The sequence below is a fragment of the Pseudopipra pipra genome, chromosome 5 (genome assembly GCF_036250125.1).
Source record: "Pseudopipra pipra isolate bDixPip1 chromosome 5, bDixPip1.hap1, whole genome shotgun sequence".
Classification (NCBI taxonomy): Eukaryota; Metazoa; Chordata; class Aves; order Passeriformes; family Pipridae; genus Pseudopipra; species Pseudopipra pipra.
The window spans coordinates 50950171-50974920 of record NC_087553.1 but is presented as its reverse complement, the minus strand read 5'-3'; the positions used below and the strand labels follow the sequence as shown (position 1 = coordinate 50974920).

The window sequence follows — 24750 nt, the reverse complement described above, 5'->3', positions numbered from 1 at the left end:
CAAATTACAGACTCAGAGGAAGGGACTCCCAAGGCTCTCATAGGACCCTTGTGCCTGTGGGCCAAGTGCCTGTAGAGACAGGAGCGAGTGAAAGATGTGCCAGTCACAGGAGTTGGACCAGAGGTCAGAGGCCTATGTGTCTGTGATGCCAGCAGCTGGAGGAGGTAGATGGCAGAATGAGACTGTTGGCACTCTCTTCACAAGGGTACTCTGGCTGCCTGTGTTGATCACTGTGGCCAGTGATGTGTGCTGGCTGGGAATACATGCTCAGCATCAGTATGGGTTGAACATTGGGTTGTGGAGCTGTAACAGGCTTGTTTCTCTCTGGCTGTTGAATCTGGCCTGATTTTTTTGCTAAAAAGTGTTTTTTCTGGGCTTCACTGTTGCCTTATAGGTTTTCTTAAGGGCCATTTTAAATGCTGAACTAATGCTGCTTACTTCAACAGCAGCTCGTGTAATGAGAGTAATAACATGTCTGAGTAGTCACCATGGTGAGACATTTCTGGTTCAGTCATCAACTTCTATGCAGCCAAGAAGCAACATGACTTACTGTTTCTGTTGTCCATTCTTTGTCTTCCTCTGGGAATTCCAGCTGTTTTGCATTATGACTTTCACACTGAGTGATACTTCAAGTCAGTCACTACAAAGATGGCAGGAGACCGTGCAGGACAAACAACATACCGTTGCCAAATAGACCATTCTAATTCTAGAACTTAAAAGGAGCACCAGCGTCATGGCAGATACTGTCTGCTATATGAATAAAGAAAGCATTGAAGAAAATACCTTCTCAAGAATTGTGATAGGTCTCTCTATGCCTGCCAAATAGATCCTTTCTTGCTATTGTTCAGATATGTATTAAAATAAAAAAAGATACATATTAAAATAAAAGTAAAATAAAAAGCTCTAGATGTTACATAGACTGCTGACTGCTTTTCTTACGAGGAAAAGAGATTTCTTAAGGTTGACTGGGTGACACCTTTTTGGTATTTCTTACTAGTGTTATTTAAGTGGGCTGTTGTATCAGAGTTGCTAAATTCTTGAAGTGACTTGTCTACAAGGAAGTTCAGATATGACTGCTAAGGGACACTTGCTGGCTCCCCTTATAGAACTTGTGTGTGGGTTTCAACGGAATGTTTTGTATCTTGCACAGAAACTGGTGTGCTGTGGCACTAAGGACTGCAGCTGCTATGTATACATTACCAAGTAGATTTGATTGTAAATTCTGTGGCTTGCAGGTGTTAGAATGGTTCAACACGTGGCTTTTATTGATTGCTACCTCTTTACTGATTGCTTCTACAATTCCAGTGATCTTAAACAGTTAAAGAATCAATCCAAAAGCAGTGACCTGTTAGTCTCTCAGCTTTAATGACTTTATATTGCTACACTGAGCACATCTTTGGCATTGTACCAAGGCAGGGAAAGTAAATACACATTTTGCATGAAAAAGAAGGCATGTAGCTAAACTATCATAAATTTCTTAGGACAGTTTTGGGGTTTTTTTTTCAGAATTCTCTCTTCTAAAGAAGTATTTCTTATTACCTATAGTCACCATTGGACTAGTATGGAACCAGACGATGGAAACTGTTCTAGAGGAAGTAATATTTGTTGAAGGGTTGAAGGGAAGATGATTCCTATTATTGCAAAAATGCATAGAATTTTTTATTTGAAAGGTGTCAGTCTGGTACTTGGTTCTTTGTGAATTTGGAAGGGCTGGGCTGACTGGCAGGAACACTTCTAGCCATTTTAGCCATTCTGGCTATTACAAAGAGTAACAAACAATTCTGGTGATTGTCATTGAATCTTGCATAGTCTCCTATTTCTTCTTTTTATTGAGATAATATTTTGTTAGTGCTGAATGCAAGTCTGCCAGTTAACTGCCTTGCAGGACAGAGAATAAAAGGAGCTGTGAAGCAGGAAACCCTGGATGATATGATCTTAATTGCCTGACAAGCAATTTGCTTCCACAGCAGTCCTCTTGGCTTCACAAGAGTCAAAATTTTTCATTTTGATTGAAGAAAGCTATTGCACAGAAGTAGAGAAAGCAGTGATTCTGTCCACTTATGCGAAATTATTTTTGCAGGTAGATGTTTGGGATTTTTTAATGTAATCTTTCTGTGATAGTTAACTCCTTGGGTTGAGAACTGAACTTCACTGATGTCAGTTTTAAAAGTTGTTTTCTGGTTCTAAATAAAGATGTATTAAAGAAAATGCTGTAAGAGATTTCTCTTTCTAGAATGAAATGCAAACAGGGTGTAACCTTTGTAATGATACATATTGAGATTAAAGTTTATAAAAAGCGTGTTTATTGTGATGCAGTTTTATGATTTTAGTATCTCAACTTTGGACAGGCATCAGCATAGAAACTAGCTTTCAGTTTGGATGGACTCCCCTGATGTGTGCTGCCAGTGTGGCCAACTTCGCAGTAGTGCGTCTTCTTCTGGACAGAGGTGCCAACGCATGTTTTGAAATAGGTAAGATGTGAATGAAAAATACTGACCAGTAATGCTCAGCACCAGACATTGTCCCTATCCTTATTCTCTTGTTCACATATATAGGGGAAAAAAAAAAAATCAAAGTTCACAGTGGAATTGGGACCTAGCCTACCTTTCACAGTTTTGAAGTAAAAGTAGTAGTTTTAAAATAAAAATTGTGCTCTTGGAACTGATCTGGAATTCGTTGATGGGTTTTCTTGTTCTTTCTTTCTCCATCCTGTTTTCTCCCCCACCTCCCAAATTCAAGTGCTTTTTTAAAAAGTGTTTGGAAATACTTGTTCAGAAGTTCTAGTATAAAGTTGTACAGGTAAAACTTCCTTTGTTTAATCCTGTTACAAAATATATACATGCAGAAACCAGATAGCATCCCAAACAACAGGAATAGCTTTCCAGTTCATGGGAAACTAATGTGGACTTCTCTAAAACTAAAGCGCAGTTTTATTATTAAGTGAAAACTGTTCTTTATTGTTTTACTAGATCACATTTTTCTGCAAGAAATCAGTGTGGCTTCTAAGTAATATCAGTTCCTCTGTCAATTTTTATGGCTTAATAATAACTTTTTCTGACTTAAACTATGGTTATTTTCCTTCTCTTCCATTGTGTTGGAATATTTATCCCACAATACTGCCAAGTATGTAGAAGCAGTGATCATATTTTCCAGTAACTTGCCAATATTTGTAGTAATAGTAGACTGAAATGCAGATGGTACAAATCTGGCTCTGAAAATTTTCTGTAACTTCTTAGCAGTTAGAGTAGACTACCTGCACCAAAAGCAATCATGCCTTCTTCTAATTACTGTCCTTGTAGCCAGCTTCAGGGAACTTCCATGTGGCTGCCTACAGCTGTGGCTACCTACAGCTCACCTGTTCCTTGTTTATGGCCGTAGAGAGCTATAAATGGGGCAAAAACTGCTATGGGCAGTAGTTTAGAGTTTCCAGGTAACCGAATGCTTGGCATTTTTTCAGTGTGTGACTGTATTTGCTCAAAGTGGCGCCTTGCTAGGATCAGGTTTCTTGGCTTGTTTCCCTGTTAGACTGTGTAGGGAAACAGTAACTAGGGCATATGGACACCAGAGTACTATCTAGCCAGGAGCAGTCTTGTTAGTCATTGATCTGGGGCAGAACACGTGTTCAGTTAAGCTGTGCCATCCTAAAATGGTACTAAATCTCACCGGTCTTGCTGCTATTTTTTACATCAGCAGGCAATCACATAAGTGATTCTATAATAATTATCCTTTAATGCTTATACTCCTAATAACAGCTATACTGTTAATCACCTTTAGTTGCTCTTCAGTCATTCTTTGTAAGTGGTTACTTAATTTTACTCTTTTTGGTAGTTGTGAAGAACAAGGAACTAATATGTCATTTACTATGTGATGGGTTCAAGATGTTGCATCCTTGAGGAATAATTTCACTGAATTTTCTGGGTTTTTCAGCTAGGATGAACATAAACTTATATTTTTTGCAGTCTTTTAGCAGTTTTTGTCTGCAAAAGAGAAGCCTAAGAGTTCTAAGGTGTTATTTCCCTTTCTCTTGCTCACATGTATGAGCTTTAGGTATGTGAACAGAAAGTAGTTTCCCACTCTCTTTCACTACCTGAAATACTGAAAACAAGTATAACTACAGGTTCCATCTATATGTCATTCCCAGATTAATGGTGTTTATCACTACTTTTGTTTGAAGTCCTGACATCTTACCTTTCAGGTTCTGGTTGATAACCAGGTTAAACATTTTGAGTAAAAATTTTTCACTGCATCAAGTAATAATTTCTATGTGAGGTAATTGAAAATTAAAAGATGGTATATTAAAGAACCAAATGAATATAAATGCAGATCTAAGTTGGGGAGGTGAGGGACAAGAAGTGGTGAGAAATAGAGCGGAGGGGGTAGAGTACATAACAAACTTTTCACGTTTAAATACAATGAAGTCTGACCTCAGTTGAAGAATAAAGATGTTAATTATACACAGCCTTAAAATTTCTACAAGAAAATTAGAAAATATGTTGTAACACTTGATGATGTGGTCTGAAGTAGGTACAGCTAATATACTTGTTAAAACAAATTGTTGAAGGCATGTTTGAACTTGTGAACAAGTTTGTGCAGTAAGCAAAATGGGCAGTTATTCAGATGGCAGTCTTCTAAATAACACCAGGGCCAACTAACTTGCTAGGGTCCTCAAGGTGTTACACTTCCCACATCTCTCTAGGTGAACCACGGGAAAGGAGATCTCCTGTGTTCTGTGGGCAGATAGCAATGGTGTACAATTTTGATCTGTGAGCAAAGGTGACATGTAACACCTAGCTGGCTTCAAAGCTGGAGTAGCAAATAGCTGGTATTGTTATGGACTGTGTAGATGTTTTTTAAAATCTACGTCTAAAACAATACTTTTAATAGTTCTTCTGCCACTACTGTACCATAGTAACCTAATAAATTTAATTCCTTCTCCCTAAGACCTGTCATAAAGCTTTGTTCCTTCAGCTGTACGGCCCTCAGTTCTCCCCAGAACTGATGTTGCTTGTGTTTATAATACATTTTCATGCACCTTTTTTTATCCATTGCAGTTAACTTCCTGTAAGCTGTTCCTTAAACTGGAGGGGAGGAACGGGGAGTGAATTGACTGGTGTGGAACGTGTTTTGAAAAACAAGAATCCACAGTTAAGCTCCTACTATAGTTGTGGGGTATTTGCAAAGTGTTCTAAATTTCGGTAGGAATAGATGTTTTACTATTGTGATTCAGTCTCGTCTTTCTGAATATCTCAGGTGCCTTTGTTTTATCTGATAATTCTAGTGACTTTTACAGACAGGAACACAAGTTTCTTAGCCTTTTCTAAATATCTTAGAATATCAGAACCTGATTAACAACTCTAGCGAATATAAAGTCTTTTAAAGGAACTTCTGGATTAGCATGGTATTTATATTTACACGTGTAATTTTCTAACTGTAAATTTCCAAACAGATAAATACACTGTGCTGATGGCAGCATGTACTGCACAAGCTTCAGAGGAGAACATCTTGAAGACTGTAGAACTGCTTCTGTCAAGGAATGCTGACCCTAACCTTACTTGCAGGTACCAAAAACCCCATGTCTATGAATACAGCATAAAATATAATATTACTATACAGAGAGGTGTTTACAGACATAGCTTTTGTTGTTGGTTAAGATGAGGTGTACATACTTTTTGTAATTTCACTGCTTTCTGTATAAGGAAAGATTAGTGCCCGGATACTTATATCTTCTAGTACAGTCATTAATCTGAATAAAGACTATGATCAGTTTTATCAAATTGTAAGTAAGGTCTTTAGCTGAACAAGATTTAAATTAAATCTTCAGTTGACTGAAGTGTAAAGGCAAGAAATATGTCTCTGCCTTTCCCAAATCATATTGCCTCTTCTTCAAAGGGATGTAAGTTAAATCAGTTAATTCTTTATTTAAATTCATGTCCTCTTTTGAACTTTTTGTGGATATCTAGCTATATTCCTTTAACAGACTGCCTCCTGTGGAAAAGAAAACTCTGTAAATAAGATACATTTATTCCACTGCAATCTGGAATAATCCATATTAAAAGGAGATTTAAACTTGTAAAAACAAGTAATAGCTTCTTTCTTCAATTACAACTTTGTGTCTTAGCAGTTTGAAGCAGTGCATTGTGAGATGTCTGTAGTGCGCAGTCTGATGCAATGGTTCATTTTACATCAAAAATAAATAAATTCTGGGCTGACCCAGGATAAACTCTGCTGCCTCTGTTGAAAAAAAGAAAATACTGTTTGGGTTTACTGGTTTTTCGACTGAAATTTTTTTATACCACAACCCTTTTATCACATTACCTGGGATATACAGACTGAGTAGCTCTCTAAAAAGAATAGAATTGAAGGCCCATTGGTTTTCATTAGTAGCATTCAATTACACAGGGCCCTGGACCTCACTGTGAGCATAGCACTGATAGACTAGGAGGAAACATAGTTGTGCTGATGTGCCACTGATGTCTGGTGCCAAGTTTAAATGCCATTCTTTTATTCTTATCAGAGAGGCTAAAAATTGAGAGAAGAGAAAGCTACAGTGTCTGAATTAATTACATATTGTTGTTGTCAGATAGCTGGGTGTTGGATTAAACATCCTGTTTTAAAAAATGAGGGAAGTCTTTGCATTATTAACTTTGTCTTGGGTGTTGAAAATGTAAGCCAAAGTGCAAAGCTGTAGGTTTACATTTGCTAAGGCCTTTGGCTAAACTTTGCTGGGAAAAAAGTTTGGATGCTGATACAAGACATAGGAATTTTAAGGTCAAAACTTTATTTGTAAACTTAGAGTATATTTTACATTGTTGATCTTTATATACAAATATTTATTTACTCTCTCTTTGTTTTCCAAGACCTTGTGCTAATGTGAGTTATTCATGCATCCATCAGATAGTATTTAGTTGTGGTTTTTTCACTTTTGCAATAGTAGCCTTTCTCAAATGAAAAGATAAATTAAGTGACAATTAGAAATGTCATATTTGTGCCAAACAAAAGTAGAAGCTTGAAAAGTCCAGACCTCGACATCTGAATTCCTTGTGCTGCCTTTTTGCCTTTCCAGTGTTTGACATCCGTGCATACCACTCTGTCATTAGGTCTGCTCAGGCAGCAGCTGCTGCTTCTCAGGGGCTTCTTCCTCCATTTCTGAAAGGGGTATGAAACACAATAAACTGGGTTATGTGCAGATAAGGGATCAAACAGCCCCTCTCTGTGGCACTGCAGTACCATTTCACCCATCTCATTAGAAGCAAGCAGGATGTTCTGTAGGAGCCAACTGTCAGTGAATTGAGATTTAATATTAAGAGAGTGCTCCCTGTGTGATCAGGCTACCACAGGTGTTAAGAACTAAGGTTCACACTATTTGGGTTTCTCAGTACTTAAGAACCAGAATGATTTAGGAAACTTTTCTTTTATCCACCATCAGCTGGAATGTGTGTCAATGCAAAGCAGAATACTTAAATTTCATGTAAGGCAGAGTTCAATGTTCATCCTTTCATTGTTGCACTGTCAGGGCAACCAGAAGGCTCTTCTATTTTATGTCATCTGGAGGTGATACACAGAAACTTCCTTTTTTTTTTGGTCTAATTTCCTAAGTCTGTGTGGAGCAGGGAAGGCCTAATGAGAAACAAACTGCAAATCTTTAAACAGTCTTTTTTTTTAAAACCTATGTTTTTTCTTAAAGTTACTCTGGTTTTATTAATGTTAAGTTAGAAATTCGATTTAGGCAAAATGAAAATGCATGACCAACTGATAAGTAAATTACTGCTGCTAGGATAACGTGTCATAGGTTGTTTAGTAAATACGGATTTTAGTGACAGCATCCTCCAAGTTTTTGTTTACATAAAGCAGAGTTAAGGAATTGTAATGGCTTTGCCTGTAAGGAAAGTGCTTTGAGTTGATGTTTCGTGCTAATAGTTGTTTGTTAGAAGAAGCTACAAGTAGTTAAATGACTAAAACCTCCTTTGTTTTGACATAAAGTCTTTGTCTCTTGTTCTGCATGGGATATGTGAAGGCTTGATTTTGTTTGTGAGCCATTTTTTCCCCTCACTTTTAATGTTTCTGGCACAATTGAGTCCTAGACAATGAACAAGCCTGTCTTCAGTGTTTCTGCTCTAAAATGGTTACAAATTTTGTGTACATTTAGAGGAAAGTCTTCAGAAAGTCTTGTGATTATTTTTTTCCTTTTTTTTTTTTTTTAGGGTGAGTATTAGAAGAACTAAACCTTTTGTCTCTTGTAATTGTGCAGATTAAAAGTTGAGCTTGAAGTGTGCTGTCATGTACATGAATGCATATACATGAAAAGTATAATTACTTCTTAGGTCTAGTATTAAGTTGCCTGTATATGTTCACTTGTGCTTCCACTCAGAACAGTTCTAGGGAGTATGAAAAATGGTTTGGTTCTTAAAATTTTGGTCTGTTTTGCCCTCTTGAGAAGATAGTAATGGAGGGGGAAATTTTCATTGCAGTATTGCTCAGTTCACAAGATAGGTCCTCAGGTTGCATAGTCAGAACAAAGCAATTGTGTAACACCTCAATTTCAGCAAGATATATATTGCTACTGATAAGACAGTAAATTTGCACTGCCACATAATTTCAAAGATGTTGACACTATCATTGTGTGATAGACAAACAGTACATTTCAATAAAAGTAAATAACCTGGGAAAAGTTAATGCACTATGGTGCATTCTATGTCTGGGGCAAGAAAATGAGAGAATTTCATGCTATTGAGTCAAAATCTTTGATCCAACTCAGAGCAGAAAGTACCTTGTGATGTTACACTCTACAGTCCATGCCTTTGAGAGAGTTTTTTATTCTAGCATTGTGAACTCAGGATAGAAAGACTTTTATTTTGTTGGTCAAACATCAGGACAGAGGGTCTAAATATAAGAAATGAGATGGAAAATTACATTTACCAAAGTACTGTGTTCATCTGGGCTAGGTCCATGCATCTCTTCCTTCCTTCCGAGTTAGGGAGAAGTCAAAAGTGTGGTAAATGTGTGAGTTCTGAGTTTGGCAGAGTACGTAACTTTGGAACGTAAGTATTGCGTCTTGTTCATCAGAGGAGCCTAGACACCAAAATAAGTGATTGTATTTTTCCCAACTAGTAATGACTGTATGGCCAGGCTTAAAACTGTGGATCACAGTTTCTGAGCAGAGGTATAAAACACTCAGGGACAGTAGGGAAATGAAAAACTATTTTTCACAGAGGCATTCTGACAGTGTACTGTGGTGTCTTGAAGGTAAAGGTACTCACCTGAGCAGCTTTAGAGTAAATAGAAATAAAATCTGTCCTGAAATCCATTAGCTTTCTATCCCAAGTATGTTAAACTTCCTATCATTGCTGCTACCTTACCCTGATGATGTGCTATTTGCATAGGATTGGTTTGGGTTTTTTACGTGATAGAGAATTGTGCTTTCCTTAGAAAGGTGTAGTAGATTTCACATGTATGTGCTGAATTTCTTGACTACAGAATTTACCCACATTTTGAAAGTGGAGTTGAAAACAGTCTGAGAAGTTTTTATTTTGCAGGTAACTCATGTTTTTCTGTTTTATGTTTAAGTGTATGTGTTTTTATATTTAAGTGAATGTGTTTTTAGCTAAACCAGCTTGCCTGTAAAAATGTGACTGGAGTAAGGATGTAGGAGGACAGGAAGGATAACTGGGAATGTCACAGCATAGAGTTCTGCCATCCCCATTGTTAATTTTTATGCTAATCCCTTTTATAATCACATCCTTTATATTTTTCTAGTCATATAAAGATAACTTTGTAGCTCTCTACCTTCCCACCTCTGTGTGCTGTAGAACTTACACAAATGCCTTTTTTAATTTTGAAACAATCATGTAAACAGAGTTCAGAAGCAGAAAAGTACAAGAGCTGGCAAATTGAAATGAAGCCTAAAACTAGGGAATCTGAAACTAAGCTGTCACTTTTTCCAGCCCAATCTTTTTTCTAGAGCTGTATGTTCCCTTCTTCTAAAAAGGTCTACTTCAGGAAGGTAGGGGACTCTCCTACCTTGCTCCAGCAGACAGTGCCTGGAAAAAGTATCTCGTAGCCCACAATACACTGAAGTATTTTCTTCCAATACTACTTGTTGTATACAGTTCCCCACTTCCTCACTTAAATCCTAGTTAGCCAGAAAATGGGCAAATAGATTTTCTTCTGTTGCTGTGGACACACTGTTGCCACTGTTTCTCAGTTTGAGGCTTAGTATGCAGCACTGGAGTGGTGAAACTCCAAAAGGTTCTGAGGACGCTTTCTGGTTATCTGAAGCACTGTTCAGTTTGCAGCTCAGTAGTCCTGCGGCATCATTTCCTTGCTTTGGGATCTCCATAAGAAAAGACTGAGACTAAAGTCAGGGTTGAATTGTTTTCTGCCTGCTGTATTTTTTCTAATGTTATTGATACACTGATCTAGTTAATAAACACATATCCAGTTATGAGACTTGCAACTTTTCAAGGTCACCAACTGGAAATACTGAATTTTCTATAGATGTCTCCCCAATAAACGGAAACCTGTGTGTAAATGGGAGATATCTCTTCTCCTCCCTCTTATGAAGTTTTCCAGGAAGATGAACGTTGTATTGGTTGAGAGCAAGATCCCAAGCATAAGCATGTTTATTTGTCAAGTGCAGTGAATTCTGCACCACAGATTCAGTTTAGTAGCAGGTACTCAGGACATTTTTCAGTGAGATATCTTGCTGTCACTTTATCACCATTTTTATTATGGGTCCTAGTTATCTAGGGTAGGAAGCTCCAGGGTGGTAGGCCAGTTCACGCAGCTTGCTCTCTTGTGATAAAGATTTGCCTAATTTTTTTGACAGGGTGAAGTGAACCTGTAAGAACTTCTGGTTGTATCTTTGTGTACATGTCACTTGCAAAGTTTTGGATGGCCCTAGAAACTGCAAAAGCTTCTGGTTTTGTCTTTCTCCAACCTTAACATAAAAGCAGGGAGAGTTAGAGAATGCCATGAAGCTGTGTCAGAGGACGTTTAAGTTGTATATCAGGAAAAGATTCTTCACCCAGAGAGCGGTTGGGCACTGGAACAGGATCCCCAGGGAAGTGGTCACAGCACTAAGCCTGAGAGTTTAAGAAGCACATGGACAGTGCTCTCAGCCACATGGTGTGACTCTTGGGGTTGTCATGTCAGGGACAGGAGTTGGATTCTATGATCCTTGTGGATCTCTTCCAACTCAGAATATTCTGTTATTCTAAAGATAAAAATAAACAAACAAAAATCTCCATTTGCATGAGACTTTTCTTTTTATTTAGGTGCTGAAAAGCTGGAAGCGTAGTTAGAACAGGCATCATCCTTAATTAATCAACTGCGCGTATGCTTTGTAAGCTTTTATTTATTTATTTATTTATTTACTCTGACTTGATTGTCATGTTCAATATGGGCGAATGTCACGTGGCAAATTGTGCCATACTTAACAGGTGTTTGGACAAGAAGGTCATCTGCAAGCCAGACTGGTGAAACATGGTGGTTCCTCAAAATGATGAAAGGATTCTTCAGATCTTCTGTGTGGATGGTTATCACTACACTCTATGAACGTTTTTAGATTGCGCTAACTGAGATGTACCCATACATTTAATTTCTCTTCAACTTAAGCAGGAAACAGTGAATTTGCCATGTTAAAGCTTGCTGTTTGCTTGAGGGGGGGTTCTTCGCAGGATTTGGAAAACAGGGTTTGTTTTCTCTAATGCTCTCATCTCCCTCCTGTGGCCATACGTGTAAATGGACTCTGATTTCAGGGGGTGGCTCGCAGCACCCCCTCTATGTAGAGTTGTGAATTTGCACAGCACTGTGAGTGTTTCTATTCTGAAACAGCTTGTAGCCTTTGAAGTTAAAACTTGAGCATTAAAATGGAATACTTGCAGTACTAATTGTGTATTCATGTTGTGGACCTTTTAAATGTCATGTTTACTGGGTTTTACTTGGAAATGGTGAAACTTTTTTGATGGCTTTAATGTCATTGAGTTGTTGCCTTGATTTCAGATATCACATCTGCAGTACTGTGTAGCTGTAACCATATAATATTCTTTGGAGAAAAGACTACTCTGTAGCCTCAGGACTTTTTGTTCAGTATTTTCCTTTTGAAATAAGCAGAAGGTAATTATGAAGTAACTGCAGTGTGCAAGTTCCAAAAAAAAAAAAAAAAAAAGTTGAGAGCAGGAGAAATTAAAATGAAATCAGGCATGATTGGACTGGTTTTTTTAGTCAGATGTAAATACTTCGAAGGTGATGACATTGAAAGTCTGTCAAAGGCTACCTACCACTGAAATGTGTGGGAGTGTCTGCATTAGAGAAACAAGTTTGTTGCTCCAAATTGTTAGGTTGTAATCAACTTCTCATTCTTTACAATATAGGTATTCACAGCGCGCTTGTAGAAAATGTGAGTAGAGCCCTTCCCAAATTTTTGTTCACAAAGCCTGGCCATGATCCACAGGTATCTGAAGATGTCTAGATATAGATATTTCAAGAGACATATAGAGACGGTGAGATATAGCTATCTCATCAGTTAGTTATTAAGTTGCAGAGGCAGATTACAGAGTCTTTCTCTATTTTTATAATAATCTTCATAGGATTACAGGGTGATTCAGGCTGGAAGGGACTTCAGGAGGTTTCTAGTCCAGCTTCTTCCTTAAAGCTGCCTCTGCTAAGACACTGGGCTAGGTTGCCATCTGGTCTTGAAACTCGATAGAGACTAAAAAACTTCTCTGAGCAGCCAGTTCCACTGATTGGCTGAACCCCATGGTAAAAATGTCTCCTCATATTCAGTCAAAACTTCTGCTTTTGGAGGGTTGATGAACTAAATTGAATTAGGTCTAGACTGATGCAAATCTTTCTACTTCATTACAAAGTTCCACTGTTTTGTTAACTGTATGTCTTGAAGGTCTGGTTACCTTTCATTTTGCTTATCTCTGAGTAATCGACGTTTTTCCCTACTGTAAGGCTGTCTCAAATGTGCACAAACTGTGTTTGCATAAGACAATGCCTAACCAGTCTTCCAGTGAAAAAAAATTTCCCTAGTATCTAAACCGAACCTTCTCTGGTGCAACTTCTGGGAACAGAAAACAAAAATGAGATCAAGGACAGAAATATTTTGATTGCATTTAGTTTTAGTACTTGAAAAGTTACAATCTTCAGTGTGGTCTTTGTATGTAATTGTCTGAAGACTCCTCTTGGGTGTACTCAGGGTGGGGGGTCCTGGATGTTGACAATATGTGTGTAGCCTGTGCTATTGCACTGCACCTCTGCACCTGTATGACCTGTGATTCTGTCGCTTACACTGATTTTACCAGAGAGGGTTTTGGATTTATAAACATAGTTGGTTTTTTTTAATATTCTTCCTCTTAAATATTCAGTTGTGATTTACAACTTGCCCTCCATGAAACTGCGTATTTTTTCCAAATTTAGGATTGAAATTAGACTGTATGTAGAACCCATCACTTAGGCTACGTGTTTTAAAAATGAGAAATGGAAGTATGCCACTGTTTTGTTAATTGAAGGGGAAAAAGATGATTTGCTGATTTTTCTCTGCTTTTCATAGGGTGAAAACTGTGATCTGCAATTATGCTCATTCTCTTGTCATTAAGCTGACCTATGTGCTAAATGAGAGGCCTGCTGCTTCTGGGTCTGTGGTAGCAGCAAGAAGGATGGTTTTTAAAAAGTGGTTTTGTGTAGTTCAGAACCAGAACAGAAATGGTTTTAGTCACCAAGCTACAGTGTTTCATAGCTGGGACATGTTAAGGTTATTTGTGTGTTAATGTGCTAATGGAATTTGCAGGTGATAAAACATTGATACAGGATTTTTTACTTGTTTCTCCCAGAAGTACTGTATGTCTATATTCTAAACTCCTAGGAGAGACATGTTGAGTTTCCTTCTTGACAAGTTGAGAGGCAATTGACCTCTTAACTTCGTTTTATTCAGAAAATAAATGCAACCTCTTAAAATATTTAAATCTTGTTAGTTCGTCATAAATGAGTTGCCGACTCTGTATGTTCTGTTGACTCCTGTGCTGAAGCATGAATGTGGTGTCTTGGTCTTTCATCCTCTGTGTAGTTCTTCTGCAGAACAGAGAATCTTTATAGAACTGAGGTGCTCTACTTGATAATACAGTGTCATTTTGATATCTTGAAATACTTTTTTTTTCAGCTGGCCTCTTTTCTTTCAGGAAAAAAATGACTGCCCTGATGTATGCAGCTAGAAAAGGCTATGCTCGGGTTGTTGCTCTGCTTGTTGCTTGTGGATCACACATAAATGCCCAAGATGAAAATGGATATTCAGTAAGTGATTTACTTTTGTGTGTTGTAATTAATGATAAAAATTTTAAAAAGCAAGAACCTGCTAACTTGTTTCTAGGTACAACTTTCTCAGAAATACTCATTGGAATTTTCTGTTTTAACACCACTTTGAGATTCTTTTGCATTAATTGTCTTTGTCTCCAGATTGGGCCATGCTTTATTGATTGAACCTTTGTCGTTTTTTACTCCATATGTAAATTTGGTGAAACAAAGTTGCTCTTTGCAGGCATTAATGTGGGCAGCGCAGCATGGACATAGAAGTGTAATTTTGAAGTTGCTTGAACTAGGAGCTGACAAAAATCTACAGACTAAGGATGAAAAAACAGCAGCAGAGCTAGCAAAAATCAATAAACATACAGAGGTATTTAATTTCATTTTTTTTAGAAATGTAAATTTTGTGTTTTGACTCAAGAATCTGTTAATTATATAATTTTCTATAGAAGCGTTACTTTAATAATTACATTATAGCAGCTAGTTGAATACTCGTGCTGTTACATCTGTATAGACAACTTTCTGTTATATCAAAGCTTTTCACAGTGCTGTAAAAGCTATAGAGTAGTGTTTTGGAAACACTTTTTCTTTTTTCTTTATTCTTTCAGAATCCTTGACTTTAGATATAGAATACAAAACAAGGGATTATTCATTTTAGTAATGTTGATAAGAGAAGTATAAAAATGTGTTGTGTTTTATCTGTCTGCCAAAATATGTGAGAGAATGCAGATATCAAACTAATTTGCAGAGTATAGTTTCTGATTGAATTTGGAAGTGAAAAGGCTAAAGCTAAAAAGAAGGGGAGTTGGTACTGGCTATTTTCAAAATCTGTTCTTGGGAGGGAGGAAAGTGTAAAATAATGTAATTTGGTCATTGGATCATGGGGAGAGCAGTGTAGAGAGCTACTGACTTTTCTCCTAAAATAAATCTGTTTCTGCTGTTACCAGATGATGCATGGTGGATCAGTGAGACCATATTTCTGTGTGTTTTGCCTTGAGTTGCTCTTATGAATGATGTGGCTTTTCACAGTGGCTCTTCAAAAATGTATAATTTACTCTTACAAATTGTAATTCACTTTACAGCTTCTTTTTCTTACCTTTTTTTTTTCTGCCAGACTCCAAGGCTAGGCAGGAGCAAAAATGATAGCAATGCACAAAGCTGTCAGTGGAAACTAGCAAGATCTGTGTCTGAGGCTCAGTGATCTGTTAGCTCAGGTTACTGAAAGAGGTTACAAAAGCTTTCTGCCTTTGATAAACGACTTGTTCAGCAGGTTACAACCATATAATCTTATAACATGACTTTCTGTGACATGGAGGGAATACAGGCTTCTCACACTTGAGAGGTGGGTCTTGCCTCTTGACCTGAAGTGCTGACTTTCAACAGTTGGTGCAAAGTCTTGCAGATGGTATTGAGATATTTAGTGGTCATGAGCTTCTTCCAGCTTCAGGATCTGCTCTTCAGGCCATTGACAACTGAAAGGCCTGTCATACAGACTGTCTGCAGAAACTGTTTCTGGGAGGGGAAGTATTTTTCATTTCTGTTATTCTGAATTTGACTGGGATGGAGTTATTTTTCTTCCAAACAGCCTATATGGTGCTGTGGTTTAGGACTGTGACCAAACCACCATTTGTAACACACTAGTGTCTTAGCTATTGCTGAGTGATGCTTGTGCAGCATCAAGGCTTTCTCTGTTTCTCAGACTGCTCCCCATCTTCAGCAAGTAGGCTGCAAGTGAACAAGAGGTTGGGAGTGGGCATAGCCTTGAGCTGCTAACTCCAGCTGACACAAGGGATACTCCATGCCCTATTACATGCTCAGTGATAAAATTGGACACTGACTGGGCATTTCTCTGCTGGTGGGAGGTGGTCACTGGCTTTGCATCACTTAAGTTTTGGGGGTTTTCTCTCTTTACTTTTCAGACTGTATTTATCTCAGCCCAAGAAAAGTTTTCTTACTCTTACCCTTGTGATTCTCTCCCCTACTGCTGAACTGAGTAGGGACTTATCAGCCGAGATCAACCCACTGCACATATGTGTATATGTATATGAAACTGGCTAGTCACCTGAAGTTCAGGCAATGGGTTTCACCATACCTTTAGGTTTATTGAATTTCTACTTGTTTTGCTATTTTTCTACTTGTTTTTGCTTGTTTTTCTAGTGACTATCTTAAAACACAGGGGCAGTTCAGTTTCTGGAATCCATCACTGATGCTTAGTGATGTCTAGCAGAAGGCTGCTTCTTTAATCAGTTGAAAGAATCCCTGTCTGTCAGATATAGTTAACTTAGATTGTCAGGTGTAAATTGATCAATGTTAGGTGGAAATGTGCACTGGAAATGGAGACATGAAAATAGTTGTATGCCCTGTGCCCTTAAGACAACTTATTGCCTTTAGTATATAGAACTCTTGTCTACAAACCACAAAAATTAGTATGTTGGTGTTTGGCTGCTTCTGTAGTGATGGATGCTGACATTTTTAGATGACGTTACATTCACCATTTTGCTCTGTGTCAGTTCATTGATGTGCTGGAGTTTGATTAATTTGGAAATGCTCTGTGGGTGTAGTCTTAACTTCTCATTATAGATGTATGTTTTAGAGAATAAGTGGCAGATGTTTCATGTTCCCTGTAGGTAGTAATTGGTTATAGAACTCTTTGTAGTCTTATTCCCATATATTTTTTTATGCATTTTGAGTTTGAATAACAATTAATTCATTTCGGCTCTTCCAGATTTTTAGTTTGCTCTCTTTGGCTGCAAATCACTTGCAAGGGAGATGCCATAAAACAGTTGAGCAAGAGGCTATCTGCAAATTTCTGACAGCTGTCCCTGACCACAGAGTTGGGTAAATACAGTTATAGTGTAATGTTAGCATATAAACATTCCTAAGAGATTGTATTTGTTCATATCAATGATTAAGTTGTTCCTATATATATGTATGTTATGAGCACTGCCATGAGCCCATAGTAAGTATATTAACGTACTATTAATTTTTCAAGAATTATAAACAAAGAGCATGGTCTTGTTCTGTGCTTGTCTTCATTTGATGTTAAAATTTCGATGCTTTCACTGAATGCCGCTTTTCAGCTTCACGTCACCAGGAAGAGCTATACCCTTTTCTTTTTTTTCTGCATATGAGTCAAAGTTATGTATGAACACCAGTTAAGCTCTAGAAGTTTTGGCAGAGCATGCTGGTGACTGAAGCTTGAAGGTGTCCTATGCCTGAAATCAGCCCCTGCTTCAGCAACTTCAGAGATCTCTGATAAAATTTTATTCCAGAACATGTTGGCTAAGAAGTCCTCAACAAACCATCTACTTGCTGCCTTCATCTTGAGTTGCATGGTCTTAGAAAGACAGCTTCTGGAGCCCATAGTCTGTTCTGATGTGTCAGATTGCCCCTGCTCGGCCAGGTCGTGCTGAATTCGGAATGGCGTAGTTTTGTATCGTTAGGCTGATGGGTTCATGGCAGTTTGCAGGGTAGCAGTTCACATCAGACAGTACCTCAGTTCAGACAAAGCCTGACTGGGTTCTGTTGTTAGAATCATAGAATCATTAATGTTGGAAAAGAACTCCATCAAGTCCCAACTCTTGATCAAACACCACCATGTCAACTAAACCATAGCACCAAGTGCCACAGCCAGTCATTTCTTGAACACTTCCAGGGATGGTGACTCTACCACATCCCTGGGCAGCCTCTTCAAATGCCTGACTACCCCTTCAGCAAAGAAGTTCTTCCTGATGTCCAATCTGAACCTCTCTTGTTCAGATTTCCTCTTGTCCTGTCTCTAGTTCCCTGGTAGAAGAGGCCAACCCCCACCTGGCCACAGCCTCCTGTCAAGTAGTTGTAGAGAGCAGTAAGATCTCCCCTGGGCCTCCTTTTCTCCAGACAAAACAACTCCAGCTCCCTCAGCTGCTCCTTGCATGACTTGCTCTCTAGACCCTTCACCAGCTTTGTTGCCCTTCTCTGGACATGCTCCAGCACCTCAATATCTTTCTAGCAGTGAGGGACCCAGAACTGGACACAACACTTGAAGTGTGGCCTCATCAGTGCCAAGATCAGAGGAACAATCACTTCCCTAGTCCTGCTGGCCACACTAGTATATGCCAGGATGCCATTGACCTTCTTAGCCACCCAGTCACACTCCTGCCTCGTGTTTAGCCGTCTCTTGACCAGCACCCTGAAGTCCTTTTCTGCTGGGACTCTTTGCAAACGCTCTTCTCTCAGCCTGTAGTGCTGCATGGGGGTGTTGTGACCAAAGGGCAGGACCCAGAACTTCTACAATTGGCCTCAGCCCATTGATCCAGCTTGTCCAGATGCCTCCTGCTCTCCAGCAGATCAACACTCCCACCCAACTTAGTGTCGTTTGTGAACTTACTGAGGGTGCCCTTCATCCCGTTGTCCAGATCATCAGTAAAGAAGTTAAAGAGGACTGGCCCTAATACTGAGGCCTAGGGAACAGCACCAGTGACCAGCCACCAGCTGGATGTAACTCTATTCACCACCGCTCTGGGCCCAGCCATCCAGCCAGTTTTTAATGCAGCAAAGAGGGCACCTGGCCAAGCCGTGAGCAGCCAGTTTCTCCAGGAGAATGATGTGGGAGACGGTATTGGAGGCTTTACTGAAGTCCAAGTAGATAACATCCACAGCCTTTCCCTCATCCTGAAATGGTTAGTCATAAAAGGAGATCAGGTTGGTCTAGCAGGACCCACCTTTCCTAAACCCATGCTCTCTGAGCCTGATCCCCTCAAGATGCTCTTTCAATTTTTGAGGTGAAGAGGAGGCAGACCTTCATTTCAGGGCCTACAGTAAGACAGAGCAACTCATAACTCAGGATTTTGGCATAGGATTCACTGTAGCAATAGCAGTAGTCCTTTCTGGATTTTGTATTTGTTCTTTGGTTTGATTCTCTTCACTACAGTTCATCTGAATGTTGAAAGCAGTTGAGTTATTTCCCCCCGTATGCTTTTAAATCTCTTAGTAGAGCAAGGAATCAAAATTGGTACTCTGTCTTTGTTTAGAAATGTTAAACTCTGAACCTACATTTCAGAGTTTACTACCTCCTCAGTCTGAACAGTAGTCTTCTGACAACAAGTTTCTTGATGGACTAATTTCCACTATCTTTAGTTACAGACATTCGTGTTTTCTTGATGACCTTTTTTGGCTTAACTGGAACCAGAAGAGTAAGAGTTGTAGACTGAATCCAGTTTATATGAATGTTATCTGATAAGAATACATAGTTACCTTCCTTAACCCTACTTCCACATTTTTCAGGGTTTTGTGACCAACTTCAAGGTTCAGTTGGAGTGTTTTGTGACTTAAAATGACCTTTATTTATGAAAATCATCCCCTTCAGGCTCCATTCAACTTATTAGACAGAAAAGACATTTATAGAATTTTGATAAAATAAATTGCATCCCATGATGTTTATGAGATGCTTCTGTCATCAGCAGATGTGTGCAGCTTTAGGTTGCTCCCCAGTGCTTTGTCTGAAGAGCTTTTCTATAGCATTTTGTTCTGGATGTCTTTTTTTTTTTTAATTTCCACTGTTTTTAACTCCAGTCTCATTTATTATCTTTACAGTTCCTATTCACTCTTTGATGACATGGAAGTGTTTTTACATGGTCTTGGTCTAGAACACATTAGAGGACTATTGAAGGTAATCTTGTGTGTCTGCTATCTGTCAAGTAATCCGTGAAAGCCAAATGCAACTACTGCATAATAAAAAGTTATATCACTATTAGTATATTAATTCAAGTAAATTTATTAAACAGAAGTTTATATATAAAAATGGTAAGTTAAAGTACAACGGACTAAATTGAATTTCTTGATTATGTGCATTCATCACATGTGATGCTTCTAAACTAAACAACTCTTTCATTCCTTTTGTTCTTGAAAACTGAAGTAAAACAAGGAAAAACAATCAAGTGAAAAGTGATATCTTCCTAAATTCTTTTTGATGGTAGAAACCCCTTTGTTTTATACAGGAACAAGATATAACTTTAAGAGAACTTCTGATCATGCAAAAAGATGACTTAATACAGGTCAGTTTACTACTTTAAAACTTCATTTACTTTTTTTCCTCTTTTATAATGTTTTAATGCCTTCTCTTTATAAATGTCTAACCTTGTAAGAATTCTTTCATCATCTTCTGCAACTTCTTGAATTTTAATGTGAACATAGACAGACTTTCTATGAAGTGTGTAATCTAACAGATCAGTGAATGATCAGGGTTAAGCAGGAAATAGTTCTGGTTTAAAGTTTAGTTGTTACCATTTTTAGTATTTAAGTATGATTTCCCTGAAAGGAAATCAGTGCTTGGATTAGCAGTACATAATCCTGAACTACTACTTTAAATGTGGTCCTCCTTTGTGAGGTGGTAATTTTTGTTGGAGAATATGTAGAATCTCATATCCCAATCAGGTTTGTAAAACCTTACCAAAAAAAAGAGATTTTGTTTCTTTCAGTTTACTGCAGCTGGGAAGGTCTTTTACTGTTATCCAGGACTAAGTGATGTATATTACAAAACTTCAGTTTTCAGTGGAGATAGGGTGGTTGCTTTTCCTTAGTCTTTACTGGATTTTTTCATGTGGGAAACGAAAGACTTCCTGTGCTTACTGGAGGATGCTATAATAAAATCCGATTATAGGAGTATCCTTGGAACACCGTAAGTACTTCAGGCTTCAGAATTCTTCTGAGCACTCTGTACCTGGTCTGGGATACCAGAGATGCCTCATTAAAACAGCTGCTTCAACACTGCTCCCTGCTGCTGATGTACTGCCATGTCCTTAGTGTCAGCTTTTTTTCTCCCTATCCTGGTACCAAGGAGGCACATGTTCTAGCAGGTGGAACCAGAGTTTTATTCCTTCAGAGTGGATATCAACAAGGATGTTTTGTTTGAAGTTTTGTCTTGTAACTGAGTACAGTTTAGTTGTTCTGACAGAACTCACAAGTAGCTCTGTATTCTCAGAGGGTGCATGTATAGGGAACTTTGTCAATTAAGAGATTTTTAAGAGTTCATTAAACTGCAAATCTGACTGAGCATATGTTCATATTCATCATCTCCTTTGGTGTTGTAGTCATTGCTTTTTTTTGTCCAGGGACCACTGGGGGAAGGGGATAGAATTGTGGAGTTTAGTGAATGACTAAGTCTTACAGTTCCTTCTCCAAAGATGTGTAATTTCACTCAAAATGATAGCTTCTCTTTCAATGTTTTAACATGTTTGAGGCTCCCTATTTTAAAGACAAGCTGAAAGTTTTGAACAAACTGAAATAGCCACCTGGATCAGCTGCTTCTGCACAGGAAGATAAAACAATTCCTGTAGATATTGCCTCTTAACTCTGCAACAGCAGAAAACAGTTCCTGGAAAATAAGTCATGCTTTGTGCATGGACATAAATTAATTAGTGAGTCTTCAATTGAGAAGTTAAAAAATTATGTAATGCTCCTGGCTTAGTAGCACTTCAGAAGTTATCCTAAATTCTTGATGCAGTCTAGTTTTAGAGCTCTGCTAACAGTTTCTCCCCACGCTGCTGATAGAACGAATCTAATCTTTTCCCTTGTAACTCCAGAGTTGAAAGTCTTTACTGTGATGGCAGACCTTCAGCTAACAGCCAGCTATTTTAAATAGCCTGGATCTTATTACTACAAAGATTAATGATGACCTCTGATGGATGCCTCTGAACCAAGCTGCTTTGTATCCAGAGAACTGGGGAGAAATCCTGTCACTATCACGATACACTTTCCTCCATCAAACAGTATCAGAAAGATGTTTTCTCTGTAAATATCTTTATCTGTATTCTACAACAGAGCCTAAACAATGAGTCTTTCAAGCTGGAATCCTTGCATTCCTTAAACTTATAAACTGTTCCATATTGAGACAAATCTGTTCAATATATTGGGACGTGTCTCTTCAACATTTGATGGGTTTTGTCTGATTCTGCAGTACTCCTGACACTCAAATTTATTTATTTTTTTAAGCATCTCTTGTAAGATAGCAACAGAAGTGATTTTATGCCTAGGTGGATTTAAGACTGAAAAAAGGTTTCTTTCTCACATTTTATTTAATTTAGAATAAGAGAAGTCAGCACCCTGTTCTGGATTTGAGAATAAATGAAATGTATAATGAAAAGTTGACACATCAAAATTCAAAATATAATCCAGAAATTTAACTATATGTATTAGATAATTACCTGGTCTATGTGCTTCCATATCACAGTTCCAGGACTGTAACTGCTCTGCTCCCTGTCCCTGCAATAAAGCATTTAATATTTGACAGAAATGCATCAGGTTATTAAAATTAGAGGCCACTTGGGCAAGGTGGCAAGGATGTGAGAGTTCGTGCATAGCTTCACTGGTTTTATCTGAGTGGTATATCATCTTTCAGGTCTTGAGGCAATCTGTTATTCACCTCTTGTGTTGTTCATGCTGGAATGTGAGTTTGGGGCTTGGATTTTCAGTGGTTGCTTTTTATCTATTTAAATAAAGAATAAAATAGATGTTCTTTGAGTTGATGTAGCTAAAATTAAAATCAAGAGTGCACATAGTCTGTTTTACAGATATAAGCAAGTTCCTGTACAACACTTGTACGTTCTTAAATATATGGCCACTTCACAATAATATTCTTGTAATTTGGACTGCAGAGCATCATTGAACCAAAACCGACTTAAAAACTTGCTTATCCGTAAACAAGGGCTTGTCATACTGTGATTGTCCATGCATTCATCATTGTGTGAACAGTCAGGTTCTGTGTCACCCTCATGTTCTGCAGAGATGGTCTAGAAAGGTAAAATATGTCTGCTTTCTGAAATAGTCTGGACTGATCTATCAAATTCCTGTCTCTTAAATTCCACACCTTTTACCTTGATATGCAGAACTGCTGTGGTGGTGGAAGGCTTTATCTGTGGTGACATTTATCACATTCTTTACTTCCTGAACTGTATTTTCAAGATATGGTGGCCCTCAGTCAGTGATCCATTTGCAGAAGAACAAAGTACAACATCTTCCTGATATGCTGATCAGAAAGCTGCATCCTGATTTGCTGGTTTCAGGAATGAGAAGGTGGAGTCAAAAGCACACCCAATCTTCATAAGAGTTCCTGCTTTAAGTTTACTATTCAAGAGTAACTACCATTTTATAAATCAGCTTACATATACATGATAAGATAACTCCTGTAATGCTTTGTAAGCATTAAGAAAATGCTGGTTCATATCAGATAGGGTTCCACAAGGCCAATGTGAGAGCTAATGAATTGAGCAAACTTACAGCTTGACATAAGTAAAGCAAATAATTTCTAGGAAACCCAGACCTTTCTCTCTTAAGGCTGCTAATGATATTTGCTAAAAAGACTTCATTGCATTTTGTTCAGGTACCCGTGATAACCTACTGGAAACTCAAAAGTTCTTGACACCTGTACTTAAAGTCCCAATAAATCTTGTTGGGATTTTACCTTACCGAAGAGCTTACCTGTCTGTTCACTTACGCTTTTAAAATGTTTAAAGACACACTTGTGAGCCCACAGTTATTTGTTACCTGTGATTGGTGGAGAACTCGGAGGACAGTTTTATGTAGTCATGAGGAACACTGGGTGTCACAAACGATAGTCTCAGAATAAAGCAAGCATTTCTCCAGGCACTATCTTTTTCTTAGAGTTTTGATCTGATGTGTGTTGTCAGCTGTTCATTCAAAATTCTTTCTGCAGTAATTGCAGAAATCTGTGATACTCTGAATACTAACATCTTATAGATTTCTGAGGCTGCAGAAGGGAGCTTCAGGACCTCAGACCATCAGTGAGAGTCCTGTATGTCCTAGCATTGGAGACTCTGTGATCCTTGCATTCTCACATTCCTGAGTGGTCTACTCCTGCTGAATCCAGGTACTCAGCTGGAAAGTTAGGAACTAAGTCATACTTGGAGCTGGCATTATGAGGTTTTTCACTTTTCTGGAGGAGAATCTTAGGGCTACTAGCACCTGAAGTCCTGTCAGATGAGCAAGGAAAAGTATTGAATGTGCCACAGAAGCATTTCCCTTTAAACAAAAGGACTATTTTTTTAATTTACTTAAGTGTTCTGCAAGAAAACTCTCAACCTAGGATTTAAGTATGACTTAAAATTTAATCTGAGATACTTGATGAATAGCACAGCTGACAGTGTTTTCTATATCAGGCATTACTTGGAGAATTTTAGTTACTAGTGTATTTTTTTTTTAGGAAAATTGTGATTTTCTTCAGTTAAAAAAGACCACTTTCTGTAAAATTCTCCAACTGATGCTGATTTGATAGTTTCTTCTCTTTCTGAGTTAATGCTGTATCACCATTATGATGATTCGTTATTTTGCTGTCCGAGATGACGCTGATGATTCTGAAATAGATAAGCCTAGCATCCTAACAACACAGGGGTACTTATACAAGCTGCTATTATTTTTTCTTAATAAACCCTAATCAGATTTTCTGAGTGTCCT

General features: G+C 38.1%; 1 protein-coding gene across 3 annotated transcripts in view; it reads left to right on the top strand.

Annotated features, from left to right (window-relative positions):
* The window catches only part of ASZ1 (ankyrin repeat, SAM and basic leucine zipper domain containing 1), a 37537-nt gene that overhangs the window by 4187 nt on the left and 8600 nt on the right, over window positions 1-24750 (top strand). For all 3 annotated transcript variants that reach the window (XM_064656051.1, XM_064656050.1, XM_064656049.1), the window contains exons 3-9: window positions 2349-2471; window positions 5447-5558; window positions 14181-14292; window positions 14537-14671; window positions 17027-17139; window positions 19876-19951; window positions 20280-20336. In XM_064656051.1, coding sequence (XP_064512121.1) covers window positions 2349-2471; window positions 5447-5558; window positions 14181-14292; window positions 14537-14671; window positions 17027-17139; window positions 19876-19951; window positions 20280-20336 — 728 coding nt within the window. The remainder of the gene's footprint in view (window positions 1-2348; window positions 2472-5446; window positions 5559-14180; window positions 14293-14536; window positions 14672-17026; window positions 17140-19875; window positions 19952-20279; window positions 20337-24750) is intronic.